This window comes from Lutra lutra, chromosome 12 (assembly GCF_902655055.1).
Source record: "Lutra lutra chromosome 12, mLutLut1.2, whole genome shotgun sequence".
In the NCBI taxonomy this organism is placed as follows: domain Eukaryota; kingdom Metazoa; phylum Chordata; class Mammalia; order Carnivora; family Mustelidae; genus Lutra; species Lutra lutra.
In genome coordinates, this window is record NC_062289.1 from 24,543,315 (window position 1) to 24,560,156 (window position 16,842).

The 16,842-nt window shown below is 40.9% G+C and overlaps 1 protein-coding gene across 1 annotated transcript in view; it reads left to right on the forward strand.

Annotated features, from left to right (window-relative positions):
- Positions 1–16,524, forward strand: part of CFAP53 (cilia and flagella associated protein 53) — a 44,588-nt gene extending 28,064 nt beyond the window's left edge. The window contains exons 6-10 of the mRNA XM_047696709.1: positions 3–306; positions 3,149–3,367; positions 10,844–11,060; positions 12,835–12,937; positions 16,117–16,524. Of these exons, the coding sequence (XP_047552665.1) occupies positions 3–306; positions 3,149–3,367; positions 10,844–11,060; positions 12,835–12,937; positions 16,117–16,345 (1,072 nt within the window). The 3' untranslated portion in view covers positions 16,346–16,524. The remainder of the gene's footprint in view (positions 1–2; positions 307–3,148; positions 3,368–10,843; positions 11,061–12,834; positions 12,938–16,116) is intronic.
- The last annotated feature ends 318 nt before the right edge of the window (positions 16,525–16,842 follow it).

A 16,842-nucleotide genomic window follows, 5' to 3' on the forward strand; every position in this document is an offset into this window, starting at 1 on the left:
AGAGAACGGTGTGAGGAGCTCCGTGCTGAATTGTTTTGTATCCATGAGAAGAAGGTGAGCGAGGAGCGGAAAGCACAGGTAGCTTTCAATGAAGAGCTGAAAAGGCAAAAACGGGTGGAAGAGCAGATGTTCTCAAAGCTCTGGGAGGAAGACCGATTAACCAAGGAAAAGCGAGAAGCTGAAGAGGCGAGGAGGCAGAAAAAGCTGGTGGAGAACACACGCCTGGGCCTTAATGCCCAGATCACGAGCATCAAAGCGCAGAGGCAGGCCGAGCAGCAGCTGAAGGAAGAGGAGGCACGCTTTGTGGTGGGCCTTTTATGATGCTTGTTGTGGGATGATCCACTCAATGGGTATAGTACGCAGTTTGTAAGCCTGCTACCATGCCCTTTGCCTCATGGCCTGGATAGTTCCTTAGATTCCAAGGCCCAGTCAACAGTGCCATCCCATCGGACAGGGCAAGTTATTTCACTACTGCGACTTGGTCTCTTTCTCTAAAAAATGAGGCAAAAGGCACTTGTCTTTGTTGTGATGATGAAATATAATAATCATGGGCAATACCATGAAGGGCTGGTGGCAGTTTGGCAACATCCCCCCATGCTTTGATACAGATAAATGACAGTTTCCCAATCCTATGTAAAGTGCTATGCAACAGCTACAGTGGCCCCTCTGCCCCAGCCACCCAAATCAATCATTTTGTTCCAACAAGGTCATTGCCCCTACTATAGAGAAATTAGAACTGTCACTGGAAATGTACGAAAGCACTAAAAAAAGAAGCAATTCTATATGTATATAAAGCTTCCAGCAACTAGTACTTCAATATCAACCAAATTTAGGAAAATGTGTATTTTCCTGGGAAGTCCCAAGTATTGAAATTTAGAACCATAAGAAATGCTAAAGCTCAGATACTTCAGAGCCCTAAAAATCTTCCTGGGTTTGAGACTATTTTCTTTTGGAGAGTTTGAAGATGTCTAAATATTTTCGCTTCTCTAAGAAAATTGAAATGGTGGCCCCCAAATTACTTCTGTTGTAAGATACCTAGTGAGTCATTTTTACTCACAATACTTCTGACACCAAATGTGTGGGTTCTTCCCTCACACCAAAGAATTCTGTAATTCTCCATGGGCCCTACCAACTAGGTGACCTATAATTTGATTGGATTCTGACACTAGCTACCAGCGATAGCGTTAGACTCCACACGTTTAAGGGCTCAGTCCCAGAAGACTGCTTGGACTCCAGAGACCAGTCACAAGTGGTAGGTCCTCAGGGTACCCACACCTCTGTCCAACTGGGCTTCAAAATCAGAGTTTCTCTTAGCTCCCCTTAAGTTTGATAATTCACTAAAATAACTCAGACACCCCCAGAAAGTGCTTTACTTGCTATATACTGGTTTATTGTAAAAGGTCAATTCAGAAACAGGCAAATGGAAGAGATGCATAGGACAAGGTATGGTGGGCAACACACAGAGCTTGCACACCCTCTCTGGGCATACTGTGTTCCCAATACCTCCATGTGTTCACCAACCCTATTATTTGGCATTTTAATGGAGGTTTTCTTGTATAGGCGTGATTAATTGAGTCATTTACCATCGATGACTGGACTCAATTTCTGGTCCCTCTCTTCTCTGGAGGTCGAGGGGCATCTAGAACTGAAAGTCTCAACCCTCTAATCGTATGGCTTGGTCTTTCTGGTTACCAGCCCCCACCTGAAGTTATGGAGGGGCTCCCACCACCAGTCATTACATGAGGGTACAAAAGATAGTCTTACTGGGATGCTGGGGTGCCTCAGGCATGTCATTTCCCCCTTAAATACATGTCAAGTATGTGTCTCAATGACACGATTAAGAACATTTTCTTATACATGCCAATATCAGACCTAAAAAAATTAACTGTGATTCCTTTTTATTATCTAAAATCAATATCAAATTTCCATCATTGTCTGAACTATTAGATATTTAAATCAGATTCAAACATGTTCTTATAGTCTCTCTAGAAAGGGGGACTCTATCTTATTCAAAGAAGGCACAATTGAGGTTGAAAGGGGTGCCATAAATTCATTACATTAGCACAACAGGTGCACAGTCAGAACTACCCTGGAGAAATCAAGACATGATGAACTGCTTTTAGGTCTCTTAATCTTGAACACTTCTCTCCTGTCCTATCCTATCTCCCCCATGTCTCATAACGGGGATTTGGCTGATTGCTTCGTCCTGGTGTAGTCAGGCTTACTTTTAAAAAAAAAATGTGGCCTGCTGTTACACTGACTTTCATTTTTGATAGCCATTGCTTCTCCTTAGATGTAGCAGAGGATTTTCACGTTTTCTTTTGACCCTCACAATTCAGGATTTACCATTCATGACATTAATAGGAAAGTCTAGCACATAACTGTCTTCTCACAAACCAGTGATCATGATGACTGTGGCTGTTGTGAATCTCAGTTAAATCACACTGGGAATTGTATACCATCCTCACTATTGCCATGTCATCTCTTGTCCCAGCTGGGCAAGCACTTTTCCCTCCGGGACTGCTCAGCTGCCTCTGGAACAAGGACTAATGCTGCAGTTTACACTGTACCCAGATTTTCTAGCAAACCCACAATTCCTGACAATATTGGTGCCCTAGTTAAAACCGCTTGATCGGCCAGGCGGTTAAGCTACCTCAGAGGATCAGAAAGGTAAGAAAATGAAAGGAATGGGGGAATACTTTAAAAAAACAAAATGCATACAATTTAATTTTGTATATGTGGCTGATGGCACATTTCCAGTTTGGGGGTCCTATAGCTCCTTAATAATGTGTCCATATCTGGATGTGGCAGGTGTACATAGAAGAATAAAGTCTAGAAGGCCAATACACTGAAATGTTGAGTGTGGTAATGGGTGGTGGGTACTAGGATTAAAGGTGATTTCTCTTTATACTTTTCTGTATTTTGAACTCCACAACCATTTATTATTTCATAATCATGCACAGCACAAAGTGCTATTCCTGACTCGGCAATGAAAAGTCAAGTTTTCCATCTTACAGTCCCTCTAAATTCAGGTGTGTGTATCTCCAAGAGACACTTGATTCTCAGTCTCTTAAGTGAAATGATTTACCTTCTGTTTTGTTTTGTCCAACTGTACCGATGCATAATCTTCATTATTGTTTTGCCTTAGGAAAATGACAAGGCACAGGTGAAACTCGAGAATGAACAGGATAAGCTAAAGAAACAAAAGGCAAAACAGGAAATTAGGGCTGCTTTGCAGAAAGCCCTCCAAGAGAAGATAGAACATATTCAGCAGGAATATAGAGAAGAACAGGATTTGGACATGAAGCTTGTGCAAAGGGCCCTTCAAGACTTACAGGAAGATGCTGATAAAAAGAAGCAAAAAAGAGTAAGATGTTTGTTCTAAATGTGCTACTACTATGTGCTGAACAAGATAGCTCGCTCAGCTTTCAGTCTTACAGGAGCCAGCCACGTGTGAACCATACTATGCTACTCTTAAGTGTGGGCCATGAACCAGCAACGTCAGCATCATCTGGGAGGATGTTTGAAGTAGAAATTCATAGCCTTCAGAATCAGAGTCTCCAAATCAAAATCTTGGCAGGGGCAAGAACTCTGTTTCAACAAGCTCCCCCAGGGGATTCTTATGCCCGTTGAATTTGGAGCCCGCCTATAAGGTGGAGTTGGCATTGTCATAGCAGGATGGGAGAGAAGGAAGTGGGTGACTAAGTATGCCGTGAAGCTGGCAAAAATGTCACTGAAGAAGTGGTATTTGAGTTGGACCTTGAAAGATATGTAAAGTCTTGTCAGGCAGAGAGTAGAGAAAAGCGTTGGGTATGTATTCTGTTGTCTGTTCTTTTGAAATTTGTATTGAAATATTGAGGTCGTTGTGCCTTTCCCATAGGTACTACATTTTTTTGTTTGTTTCTTTTTAAAAATAAACTTTACTTTTTAGAGCAGTTCTCGGGTTCAGAGCAAAATTAAGTGAAAGATACAGAGATTTCCCATGTACCCCCTGCCCCTACATAGTACGTAGCCTCCTGTGCTACCAATATCCCCCAACCAGAGTGGATATTTGTTACCACTGATGAAGCCACATCAACATGTCCGTATCACCCAGAGTCCATAGTTTACGTGAAGGTTTACTCTTGGTGTTGTGCATTCTATGGGTTTGAACAAATGTAAGATGACACGTAGCCACCGTGAAAGTATCATACAGTAATTTCACTATCCTAAAATCCTCTGTGCTCCCCTGGTTCATTCCTCTCCCCTGACTCCAAACCCATAGAAACTGCATATCTTCTTACTGTCTCCACAGTTTCACCTTTTCTAGGATGTCATCAAGTTGGAATCATCCAGTGCGGCGACGCCTTTTCAGATTCACTTATCTCACCAAGCGCTGTGCATTTAGTGTCCTCCGTACCTTTTCCTGACCTGCAGCTCACTTCCTTTCACTCTTAATAATGTTCCATTGTGTGGATGGAGCACAGACTATCCAGTCACCTACTGAAGGATATCCTGGGTTGCTTCCGGTTTTAGTGATTATGACTAAAGCTATTATACACAGTTGTGTGGCTGTATGTTTTCAGATCATTTGGGTAAATGCCAAGGAGTGTAGTTGCTGGGTCATATGGTAAGAGTATGTTTAGTTTTCTAAGAAACGGCCAAATTGTCTTCCAAAGTGGCTGCAGCATTTTTCATTTCCACAGTCAGGGTCAACTGTACATACTAGAGGCCTGGCCCAGGGTGGAACCCCAGGTATGGGCTCTATTGCTAGTTGAGCGATCTCAGTGAGCTCTGTGGAGTTGCCAGGGGTGCACCTTGGAAAGGAGTGCATGGTGTCCATGACTGAGTTTAGAATCACTGTGACTTGGGCTTCTGTGTCTAATAGAGCCAAGAATGTCTGGTGATTGCCTTTGCCTTTGTCTGGGCCACCAGAGTCGTAAGTGGACAACTGTGCAGATGGGACAAGCTCTGAGGAACTGCCAAATCCCTAGGGTCGTTTTCTGGGAGACTGTCAAGCCTGCCGTCAGGGATGTTGTTTGGGAGAGAGGGAGCCTTGGGATCTCTGAAGGCCTCTGAGACATTAACATTGGGCTCTGTGTAGTGAGGTAATCACTTGTTTTAAAGAGAGGAGCTTACTTCATATTGGTCTCAATATAAGATCTCTAGGCACCCCCAGTTGGTGGAGCTGCTAGTACAAGGCTCCCTGCTATTTAAAATGTCTCAGACATTGCTTCCTGACAGATTTGGCATGGGAGCTCCAGGACCAGGAGACAGGAAGGTTGCTGTACAGGGTGGGTTGCAGGTTGCAAGCCCAAGGCTACCTGAAAGCTAGCCTTGGGCTTGTGGGCTGCCTTGGTATTATAAAACCTGGGAGTCTAGTTAAGTGTCTCTTTCATGGGGTGCCATCAAGTTTACTCCTTCCAGTGCCTGCTGAATAGTATGGGAGGTCCCCACAAAGTGGAGGCACATGGCCCTGTTAATTTGGGAGGGGGGTTGTCTATAAGAAGAATTATCTGGATTTATGGACAATTGGGACCTCTTCAAGACTGGAGATAAAATCTGGGTCCTCTGAGTTGCTATGTTCAGAGATGTGATACACCCATTGGACCACACCAATGTTACAGAGGACTCAGGTTTCATCTAGTGTGTTCTGCTGGCTTTGAGCCTTTGTGGTAATAACTACAATAGAAGGGTGAGGTCAGCTCCAAGCCATAAAAATCCAGGCAAGTGGAGGAAGGGATTCTCCCTCTGTCTTCAGAGCTGGTCCCTTTGGGTCTGGACTCTCCCTCGTCATTGGAATCCTTGATTATGGTGTTTCTGTTTTTCCGCATGGAAGGCTACAGGGGTCCTGGAGTTGGGATTTCCCTCCTCTCAGGTCAGTCAGGCTCAGATAAAAACCGGAGCAGGTTAGGCTCTGGTTAAATATTTGCTCCTGAGAGCAAACCTAAGAACAGCATGTTCTGGTGGTGTATTTCAAAATGATTCCATTTCTTCTGCTGCGGGAAGCATGAAAGGCTTTTTCTCTGATATTCACTGTGAGAACTTGGTAGAGCTTCAGGAGGTAAAACTCCCAAAAGTGTGGTCTCCTCCACCTTTCATGACTGGGTCCCCTTAGAGTTTTTAACTCTTAGAAGTGTCTGCACGGAGCCTCTAGCAATTCATCAGTTGCAGGTTTTCCTATCCCAGCACTGGTTCTCATAGAAGTTTCTGCTCATGGGTTTCCACTATGGTAATTTGTGATTGTCTGTATTTACCTGTCTCTCCAATCTGGGGGCAGTGGTTTGCCCTGTGACCTCACTTCTCTTATGGAACCAAGATTGTTGATTTCTTTTTAAGATTGATTTTTTTTTTTTTTTAATTTCTGAGAGAGAGAGAAAGAGAGAGAGAACATGCTGAGCACTGAGCCTAACACAAGGCTTGGTCTCATGACCCTGAGATCACGATCTGAATCGAAACCAAGACGCTTAACAGCCTGCACCACCCAGGCGCCCCAAGATTGTTGATTTATTAAGTTAAAATTAAAAGCTGATTTGTTAAGCTTTTTACTTGTTGTTAGAATGCCAAAGTGGCACCTTTTAAGCTCCTTGTATACCAGATTGGAAACCAGGAATCTTCTACTATTTTTTTAATTAAGTTTTTTATTTTGGGATAATTATAGATAATTATAGATTCACATGCAGTTGAAAGAAATAATACAAAGAGATAATACATAGAGATGCCATGGACCTTTTATTCAGTTTTTCTCTATGATGTCTTTTTTTTTTTTTTTTAAGATTTTATTTATTTGACAGAGAGAGATCACAAGTAGGTGGAGAGGCAGGCAGAGAGAGAGGAGGAAGCAGGCCCCCCGCAGAGCAGAGAGCCCGATGCGGGACTCGATTCCAGGACCCTGAGATCATGACCCGAGCTGAAGGCAGAGGCTTAACCACTGAGCCACCCAGGAGCCCCTCTATGATGTCTTGAATAACTATAGGATAATATCACAGCCAGGATATTGACATTGAACTGTCAAGATACAGAACATTCCCATCACAAGGATTCTGAAGAATCCTTCTTTGGTCACATCCACTTCCCTCTTGTTTTCATCCCTTTCTTAATACTTGGCGACTGCTTCCCTGTTCTCCATTCCACAATTTTGTCATTTCAAGAGAGTTCTATAGTATGTAACCTTTTGGGATTGACATTTTCATTCAGCGTCATTCTCTGGAGATTTATCCAGGTTATTGAATGTATTAGTAGTATTTATTTTTATTGTCAAGTAGTGTTCATGGTAAGACTGCACCACGGTCTGTTTTTACCATTTACCTATGTACAGGTTTTTGTGTGAACACAAATTTTTGTTTCTACGGGAAAAAGGCCTTGAAGGTTAGTTGTGATTGCATGTTTGGTTTTTTGTTTGCTTGTTTGTTTTGTTTTGTTTTTAAAGAAAACTGCCAAGCTGTGTTTCACAGTAGCTTTACCATGTGATCAGTAATGGTACATTCTTACCAACAATGAATGGATGATTGAGTTTCTCCACATCCTTACCAGCATTTGGTGGTGGCACTCTTCTTTACTTTAGCTCTACAGATAGATGTAGAGTGATATCTCATTGTTTTTTTATTTTACATTTCCATAATAACCAATGATGTTGATCAATTTTTCATGTGCTTATTTGCTATATGTATATCTTCTTCAGTGAATGTTTTCTCATATTTCTTTCCCATTTTCTAATTGGATTCTTTTCTTGCTTTCATTTTTTTTTTGTTATTGAGTTTTTTGTTCGCCATTAGATCACTTTATTTTATTTTTTAACAGCTTCATTAAAGTATAATTCATAAAATTTTCCCATTTCAAATATATATTCAGTGGCATTTTGGTATATTCACATAAGTGTGCAACCATCACCACAGTCAATTTTAGAACTTTTTATTATCTCACTCTTCCCTCTTCTCCATGCCTTGCCCCCATTCCTTTTTTTTTTTTTTTCCAGATTTATTTATTTATTTGAAAGAGAGAGGGAGGGTTGGAGAATGCACACAGCGGGGGATGGGGCAGAGGGAGAAGCAGCAGCAGATTCCCTGCTGAGCAGGGAGCCCAACTTGGGGCTGGATCTCAGGACCCTGGAATCATGACCTGAGCTTAACTGAGCCACCCAGGTGACCCTCCTTACCCCCATTCCTAAGAAACTACTAATGTATTTTCTGTCTCTATATATTTGCTATTGTGGACTTTATTATGAATAGAATTATATATTTTGTGACCTTTTGACTGGTATCTTTCACTTAGCATAATGTTTCAAGGCTTATGCATGTTGTAACATGTATGAATAGTTCATTCTTTAATATGGCTGAATAATTCTTCACTGTACCGATGCACCATGTTTCATTGTCAGCCTATGGATATTTGATTTGTTTGCATTTTTGGGGCTATTATAAATAATGCTACTGTGAATATTCTCATATAAATTTTTGTTTGGACATAGGTTTTTGCTTCTCTTGGGCATATACCTAGGAGTAGAATTAATGAGTCCCAAGGTAACCCTAAGTTTTTGAGTACTTGCCAAATTGTTTTCCAAAGTGGTTTCACCATTTTATGTTCTCACTAGCAGTTTCGCAGGTTTTGATTTCTCCACACGCTTGTTAGCACTTGTTATTGTTTGTCTCTTTTATTTCAACCGTCCTAGTGTGTCTGAAGTGATCTGTTATTGTGGTTTTGATTTGCATTCCCTAATGAGTAGTGATGTTGAGCTGCTTTTTCTGTGCCTATCCACCATCTGTATATCTTCTTTGGAGAAATCTATTTGAACCTATTCGAAATTTCAAGAAATCTATTCTAATCATTTTCCCAATTTTTAATTGGATTATTTGACTTTATTACTGAGTTGTAATAGTTCTTTATATGTTCTAGATACAAGTCCCTTACCCATAAACTCTGTGCAAATATTTTTTTTTTCATCCTGTGGGTTGTCTTTTCACTTTGTTAAAGGTATCCCTTGAAGTACAAAAGTCTTAATTTTGATAAAGTCCGATGTATCTACATTTTGTTTTGTTGCTTGTGCTTTTAGTGTTATATCTAAACGTCAGTTCCTACCCCCAAGGTCGAGAAGATGGCGGTCCTCTGTTTTCTTCTTAAAGTTTTATAGGTTTAGTTCTCCCATTTAGGCCTTTGATCCATTTTGAGTTAACTTTTGTGTATGTTGTAAGGTAGGGGTCCAACTTCATTCTTTTGCACATAGATACCCAGTTGTCCCAGCACCATTGTTGGAAGAGACGGTTCTTCCCCTATAGGATTGTCTTGGTACACTTGTCAGAATCAGTTGATGGTGAATGTGAGGGCTTAGCTCTGGAATCTTGATTCTTTTCCATTAATCTGTGTGTCCGTCCTTATGCCAGTAGCGCGCGCGCGCGCACACACACACACACATATGTGTGTGTGTGTATATATATATATATATATATATATATATATATATATATACATACATGTGTATATATATATATATATATGCCTTGATCACTGTAGCTCTGCAGTAAATTTGAAATCAGGAAATGTGAATCTTCCAACTTTATTCTTTTTTAGATTGCTTTGGCCTTTCTGGCTCTCTTGCATTGCCATATGAATCTGAATCTCCTTGTGGATTTATACATAGAAACCTTTTTGGGTTTTGATCGGGATCATTTTGAATCTGTAGACCAAATGTAGGCAGTTGCCATTTTACCAATATTGTCTTCTGATCCATGAACATAGGATGTCTTTCCACTTATTTTTTCAGTTTCTTAGTTTTCAGAGTATAAGTTTTGCACTTCTTTTGTTAAATTTATCCCCACGGATGAGACTATGAATGCAAGTTATTCTGAGGGTACAGTCCAGACCTTGTCAGTCCTCCCCCAGATTTATGATATTTTCAAAAGCAGTCAGAACAGAGATTGGATGGAACAGCACAAGTATAATACCATGAACAACAGAGACGCCAACTAAAAATGCCAGCATTGCAAAGCCCAGTTCACAGCCTTAGCTGCACATTAAAATCACTTGGCGAACTTAAACACTGTTCATTAGAACGGACTCTCAGGGTGAGGATCAGCCCTTGGTGCTTTTTAAAGCTCCCAGGTGATTCCAGGGTATAGCTAAGGCTGAGAATGTCTGTTACCAAGGTATCAAGTGACCATCTTGTAGTCAGAAGCAGTGCTGTCATGGTAGTAATGACTTACTTTATCAGGTTATAATTTCATAACCTATCTAAATGGAAATAAATGAAGATAAAGCTGTATAATTGAAAATTATCCAGACACTGCTTTGAAAAACAGTTTGGGAAAGTGTTTGAAGTGATTTGGATTGATTTATTAAAAAATGTATTATAAAGCGCAGATACAAAGAGTAGCACAGTAAATGCCCATATGTCCTTCACTTAGCTTCAATAGCCATCAGCTAACGGACTTTCTGTATTATGTGTGTGTCCCACCCATTCCCTACCACCACTCTTGAATATTTTGAACTAAACCTGAGAGAGAATATTTCATCCATAAATATCTCATTATGTAGTTCTAAAAAATTGGGATTGTAGCTCTAAAAGATTGTTTTAAAACTTATCCTCCATACCATTATCACACCTACAATTTTATTTTATTTTATTTTATTTATTTATTTTTTAAAGATTTTATTTATTTATTTGACAGAGAGAGATCACAAGTAGACAGAGAGGCAAGCAGAGAGAGAGAGGAGGAAGCAGGCTCCCTGCTGAGCAGAGAGCCCGATGCGGGACTCGATCCCAGGACCCTGAGATCATGACCAGAGCTGAAGGCAGCGGCTTAACCCACTGAGCCACCCAGGCACCCACACCTACAATTTTAACAACGTGAGGTAATTCTTCTGTTTGTAGGAAGAGATGGCAAGAGAACAGGAGATATATCTTCAGTATGTGGCACAGCGGCGTGAGGAGGAGAGAGCTCAGGAGAAAGAACTGGACAGAATATTAGAGGCAGAGAAGGAAAAGAAGTTGGCGGAGAAGGACAAGGAGCTGAGACTTGAAAAGGAGGCAAGGAGACAACTTGTGAATGAGGTCATGTGTACAAGAAAACTTCAAGTTCAGGAAAAATGTAAGGACGTGAATTATAATAATATTATCATTGGGCCTTAATTCAACTTAAGTAGTAACCAAAATATTTATAAGTAGGTATTATGTGTAAAATGATATGAGGGATGTAAAAGGATTAAGGCAAGACCCCTGCCTTGCAGAACTTATCTAATTTAATCCTTGGAGTATAAACTTATGAAGAGTTTCATATCCTAGTAGATTCTGAGGAATCATGTGCGTTGAATGGTCTGTGCACCTTAGTGACTATAAAAGGGAAGTGAGAAGGTAGGGCACAACGCACACCTCCCTCCTCCCTGTTATCTGTCCCTCTTTTCTTTCCGCAGGTGTCTCCATACCTCCATACCTTTACTTGGGTAGTTTTCTCTGCTTATGATGCTTTTGATCCTGAGAAATCCTGGAGATCCTTCAAGGACAGCTCAGATGTCTCATTCCTCAAATATGTCCCCTCATTCTTAATAAATCCTCTTTCCAGGACTCGCACTGTGGCTTGCTCACATCCCTGTCTTAGCACACTTTTGTATGCCCTCAGCTCCAAACGGTGCTTGGTCATGAAAGGAAATATTTGTTGAGAGGGTGAACTGCCACCTTCAGATTTCCACTGTTCCATGTCCAGCCCAGTGGACCAGAGAGGCAGTAGATAGACACATTTACCATTCAGGTACTATTATACTTCACACTAGTTGTCTTTGCAAGAGATACTCATGTATTCTCTACTCCAGGAATTATAACAGCCGTTGAAAATTGGTAAGCCTGTATTGGGTGGAGTTGTAAGAAAATGAGAAAAAAAAGCCTATAAACTAAAAGATTTCTTTTACCCCTGATAAATATTTTGAAATATATTGAGACAACATGGGAAATTTAAGTATTTGGGGCCATTTTTAAACAAAGGAACAAAATCAACCGTAATTCTACCACCGGGAATAGCTACTATTCACAGCTTCATGTATTTCCTTCTAGTATTTTTACTATGTATGTAGCAAATTAGGATTTATGTTGAAAGTATCGTTTTACAGCCTGCCTTTGCCACTTACCATAAACATTTTTCTAGGTCACTTTTTTTTTCAATTATAAAATTTGTAATGCTGCCTAGAAATCTATTATAAAAATGGACCATGATTTATTTCATCTAAACACAACTAATGGACCTTCAGATTGTCTTTAATCTTTTTACCACTATTTTAGAATTGCAGGTTACTATCTCTGTACATAGTTCTTCTTGGCTTATATATGATTATTTAAGAAAAGTTCCTATAAATGGGTTTGGGGGTCAAAGTTGTACATTTCAGTTGTGTTTTTGCTGACTGTATTCATTCTTTTGTGAAGTCTGGTTTCTTTGTTATTTTTTCACCCTTACTGGATGCCTATGTTTTTAAATTTTAATTTATTAATGCCTTATATATTATAAACTCAGATCTTTTCTAATTATTTTGTCATAAATTCTTTTTAACATAAATGACAATAGAACTGTTTGTTCTCAAGATGAGAAAGGTAAGAAGTGTTCTAATAGTGATAATCTGGTTTGAAAAAGGCTGATCATAGATTTTCAGTGAAAAATCGTTGAGAGTAAAATCTGTGTAGATCACACACATTCAAACCTAAATCCTCTTCTTCCCTTGATGGAGAGGACTGCTTTTACCCTATCGACCTATGACACAGTCCAGTGATTATAGGCTCTGCCTCTCTAAAGACAGGATGACCCCGATCTCAAGAGGGATTGCCAGCAAGCCTTGTCTGAAGAAAGTCACTTACCAAAAATTACTTTTGTTTTTCTTAAGTACAACGAAAGGCAAAAGAACAGGAAGAACGTGCTATGGAACAGGAACGCATAAATGAAGGTCTGAAAGAGCTCAACCTTGAAGAGAAGGAGAATTTTGCAAGGTATGGTTTTGTTTCCTTTATTATTGTTTACTGCCTAAAAGGGGGGAAGGAGAGGACAATGTGCCGTCACTCATGCATTACTGACATTTTTTACATCAATATTACATTTGTCCTAAAAGCTCCAGTCACTTTACAAAATCCCATATAAAAATAAACACCAAACATCTTGGTAAAATTAAATTTTATTGTTATTGTGTACATTGTGGTTATAGACATTAGGTATTAAAATGAATGAATACCTTAAAAAATAAAGTCAGTTAAAACAATTTTTAAAAATAGGCTCCAACATTAACTACTAATGAAATAACAAGAAGACTCTTCTTTCATATGAAATGAACCCTGAAACTCAGTGTGACTTGATTAGTTGGAGTAGCAGAAATGGCTTCTGAGAATGGGAGTCCATACAAAATGTCCTCAGGAGAAGTTTTGTAGCCTCACTGGGCGGGAAAACTGAAATGTTCTAGGTGCTTTGGGAAATACCACTGCCTTCCTCTGACAAGGCCCCTCTGAGAGCCACCACCAGGCTCTGGTGGAGGAAATAGGCAGATCCGTCCGGGCAGCATTTCTTGGACCATAGCACCCCTTTCCCACCGATGACCAAGATACCCAATTCAGATGACCAGTGTGGTGGAGGAAGATGACTTGGTTCCTCTAATTGCTGCTCCCTTTTCCTGTTCCTTGGCCCTGTCCCATGACACACATATTTGGTACATAGACATAAGTTCTTTTCATTCTAGAAAAGAGTCGGGTTTATGTACCTGAGCCTAGTGTTTGGGGGGACTAACAATAATTTCTGGCCTACCCTACTGATTTCCTGCTATTGCCTCTGCTCTGGAGGTCTTTCCTTCTCACTTTTGAAGTTTATTGTTGGAGATGTGAGGGGGACCTGATAAATAACAACAGGCTTCCCTGCCCAACTTCTGAATCAACTGAGAGAAGGAAAACAGTATGTGTGGAAGGTATCACAGCTACCTATGGGTACATAACCGAATGCCCCACGATATGTGTCTTCAAGTGAGTTATGATTATCTCTGACGGTTCTCTGGTTGACAGGGATCCCTTGGGTGATTCTTCCTTGAGGTCCCTCATGTGGTTCAAGTCAGATGTTAGCCAGGGCTACATTCATCTGAGGGCTCAACCATCCTGGACACCTAAGATGCCTACTCATATAGCTGGTAGCGTGCGCTGACTGTAGATGGGGACTCATCCGGTGTTGCCCCCCAGAACAACTTCATGTGGCCTTTCCATGTGCTGGGGCTTCTCACAGTGTGGTGGCTGGTTCTGACAGAGTTCTAATAGACAGGATGGGGAAGCTGCCAGGCCAGTGAAGGGCTGCCCCTAGGACCGGCGTAGCATCACTTGTCATAATCTGTTGGTCATGAAAATAGTCACCAGGGCTATTCAGATTCAAGGGATGGAGACAGAAGCTCCACCTCTTGATGAGGGGACTAGAGGTCCACATTGCAGGAGAGCGCATGGGAGGGAGATGCTGCTGTGACCATCTTTAGAAAATGGACTCTGCCACAGAGGTGTGTGCATGCTTTCTTTTCTGATAAAAGCTGATATTTTTAAAGTGCAGCTTATAGATTATAAAATGGCATGACCAACATGGAGAACAGTATGAAGTTTCCTCAAAAAATTAAAAATAGGGGGGCGCCTGGGTGGCTCAGTGGGTTAAGCCGCTGCCTTCGGCTCAGGTCATGATCTCGGAGTCCTGGGATCAAGCCCCGCATCGGGCTCTCTGCTCTCTCAGGGAGCCTGCTTCCTCCTCTCTCTCTGCCTGCCTCTCTGCCTGCTTGTGATCTCTCTGTCAAAAAAAAAAAAAAAAAAAAAAAAATCTTTAAAAAAAATTAAAAAAAAAATTAAAAATAGGGGCGCCTAGGAGGCTCACTTGGTTGGGCGTCTGCCTTCAGCTCGGGTCATGATCCCAAGATGTGGGATAGAGCCCCGCTTTGGGGCTCCCTGCTCAGTGGGGAGTCTGCTTCTCCTTCTCCCTCTGCCTCTCCTCCTGCTGGTGCTCTCTCTGTCTCTCTCTCAAACGAATAAATAAAATCTTAAAAAAAAAAATTAAAACTAGAACTACCATGTCATCCTGCAATCCGACTTCTGGGTGTATATTCAAAATAATCGAAAGCAAGACGTTGAAGAGATATTGACTCAGCCATGTTCAAAGCAGCACAGTTCACAATAACCAGGAGGTGGAAATAACCCAGGTGTCCATTAACACATGAATGGATAAACCAAATATGTTATATACGTACACCGGAATATTAGTTAGCCTTAAAATGGAGGAAAATCCTGTCAGATGCCTCCTCATGCATGAACCTTGAGGGCATTATGCTAAGTGAAATAAGCCAGTCACAAAAAGACAAGTACTGTATGATTTCATTTATACAAGATCCCTAGAGTAGTCAAATTCATAGACACAACAAATAGAATGGTGGTTGCCAGAGACTGGGGGGAGGGGGGAAAGCGAGCTCTTGTTTAATGGATGGAGTGTTTCAAGTTTGCAAGATGAACACGTCCTGGAGAACTGATGTACGGCAACGTGAATGTACTGAACGCTATTGAACTAGACACTTAAAAATCGTTCAGTGGTCAATTTTACGTTGTGTGTTTTTTTACCACAGTAAAAACAAAACAAAACGAAACAACACACTATAAAATTTAAAATGTTGTTTATATGTTTAACGTGTGGCTTACGTGCGGAGGAAATCGTCTAGTTCATGCTGAACAGAATGAGGCACACTCACCCTGCCAAGCCCCAGCAATGCCAGCCTGCTCCGGCTCTCTCCTGCAGGCGAGTGGCCCTTTGACAGCAGAGTGGAAAACCTGCAGACTAGTCTGTTCCTGGTTTGACCAGTAGAGAAGACATTTCTTCTCAGAGAAGAGTGGGAGAGGGGCTGGAGAGAGGCCAAGGACTCACTCCAGATAGCAGGAAATGTTGTGAGGGGGCCAGAAGTATTCCCTCCCTAAAACCAATATTTGTTCTGTTTATCTTAATTATTATTGTGTAAATAAACACATTATTGAATTTTCCGTCTATTTTTTCCTATATCACCCTGATTTTAATGGGAATTTTAATTTGACTTCAAAAGTTACATTTTAATTATGATGCCCTAAATGAATCCAAATGCTTGCTTTTACAATTTTGTACTTTGACATTTCTAATACCACAGGCGCTCCAGTTTGGCCCAGGAGTACAGAAAGCAGCTTCAGATGCAAATGTCCTACCAGCAGCAGGCCCGGGAAGCACAGAAGGAGGAGGAACGCCGAGAGTTTGAAGCAGGGGTAGCAGCAAACAAGATTTGCCAAGACAAGATCAGGGAGATCCTGTCCTTCCATCAAGTGCGGCCCCGAAACATTCATCCCATGCGGAGGGCATGCCCTGAGAAGCTCCCACCATAGTTTCATAGACATTAATATATTTTTTCACAGTCTTTTCATGTCTTTAACTACAGTATACTGGTCTGTTCTTTTCAACTCATGGATAAACTTCCTTTATTTCTCTGAGTTTTCATAATTCTACATAATGTTATTCCTTCAAATTAAACTTCGTGCCTTTTTTTAGACTTCATAGACTTACATATGTGAGGGATTTATTTCATATCATACAGTTAATTTCCTGACTTACCCCACACCTCCCTTTCTTGCTCATTTATTAATAGCTACAGTTTCTCCATCCTCCTACTCAAATGCCCATTTTCTTTAGCCTTTGTCTCATATACATAATTGCCTTGTCTCCTATACATAAATCACCCTATCAACAGGGCAGAGCTGGGCCTAACAGCCACTTTCATTAGCCCACTTATTTAATTATTACGTAAATATTTTCCTTGCATGTGACTTTGGCAAGAACGGAGCAAACCCCTTGCTTTTGTGGAGCTTATGTCCTGGGAGAGGAA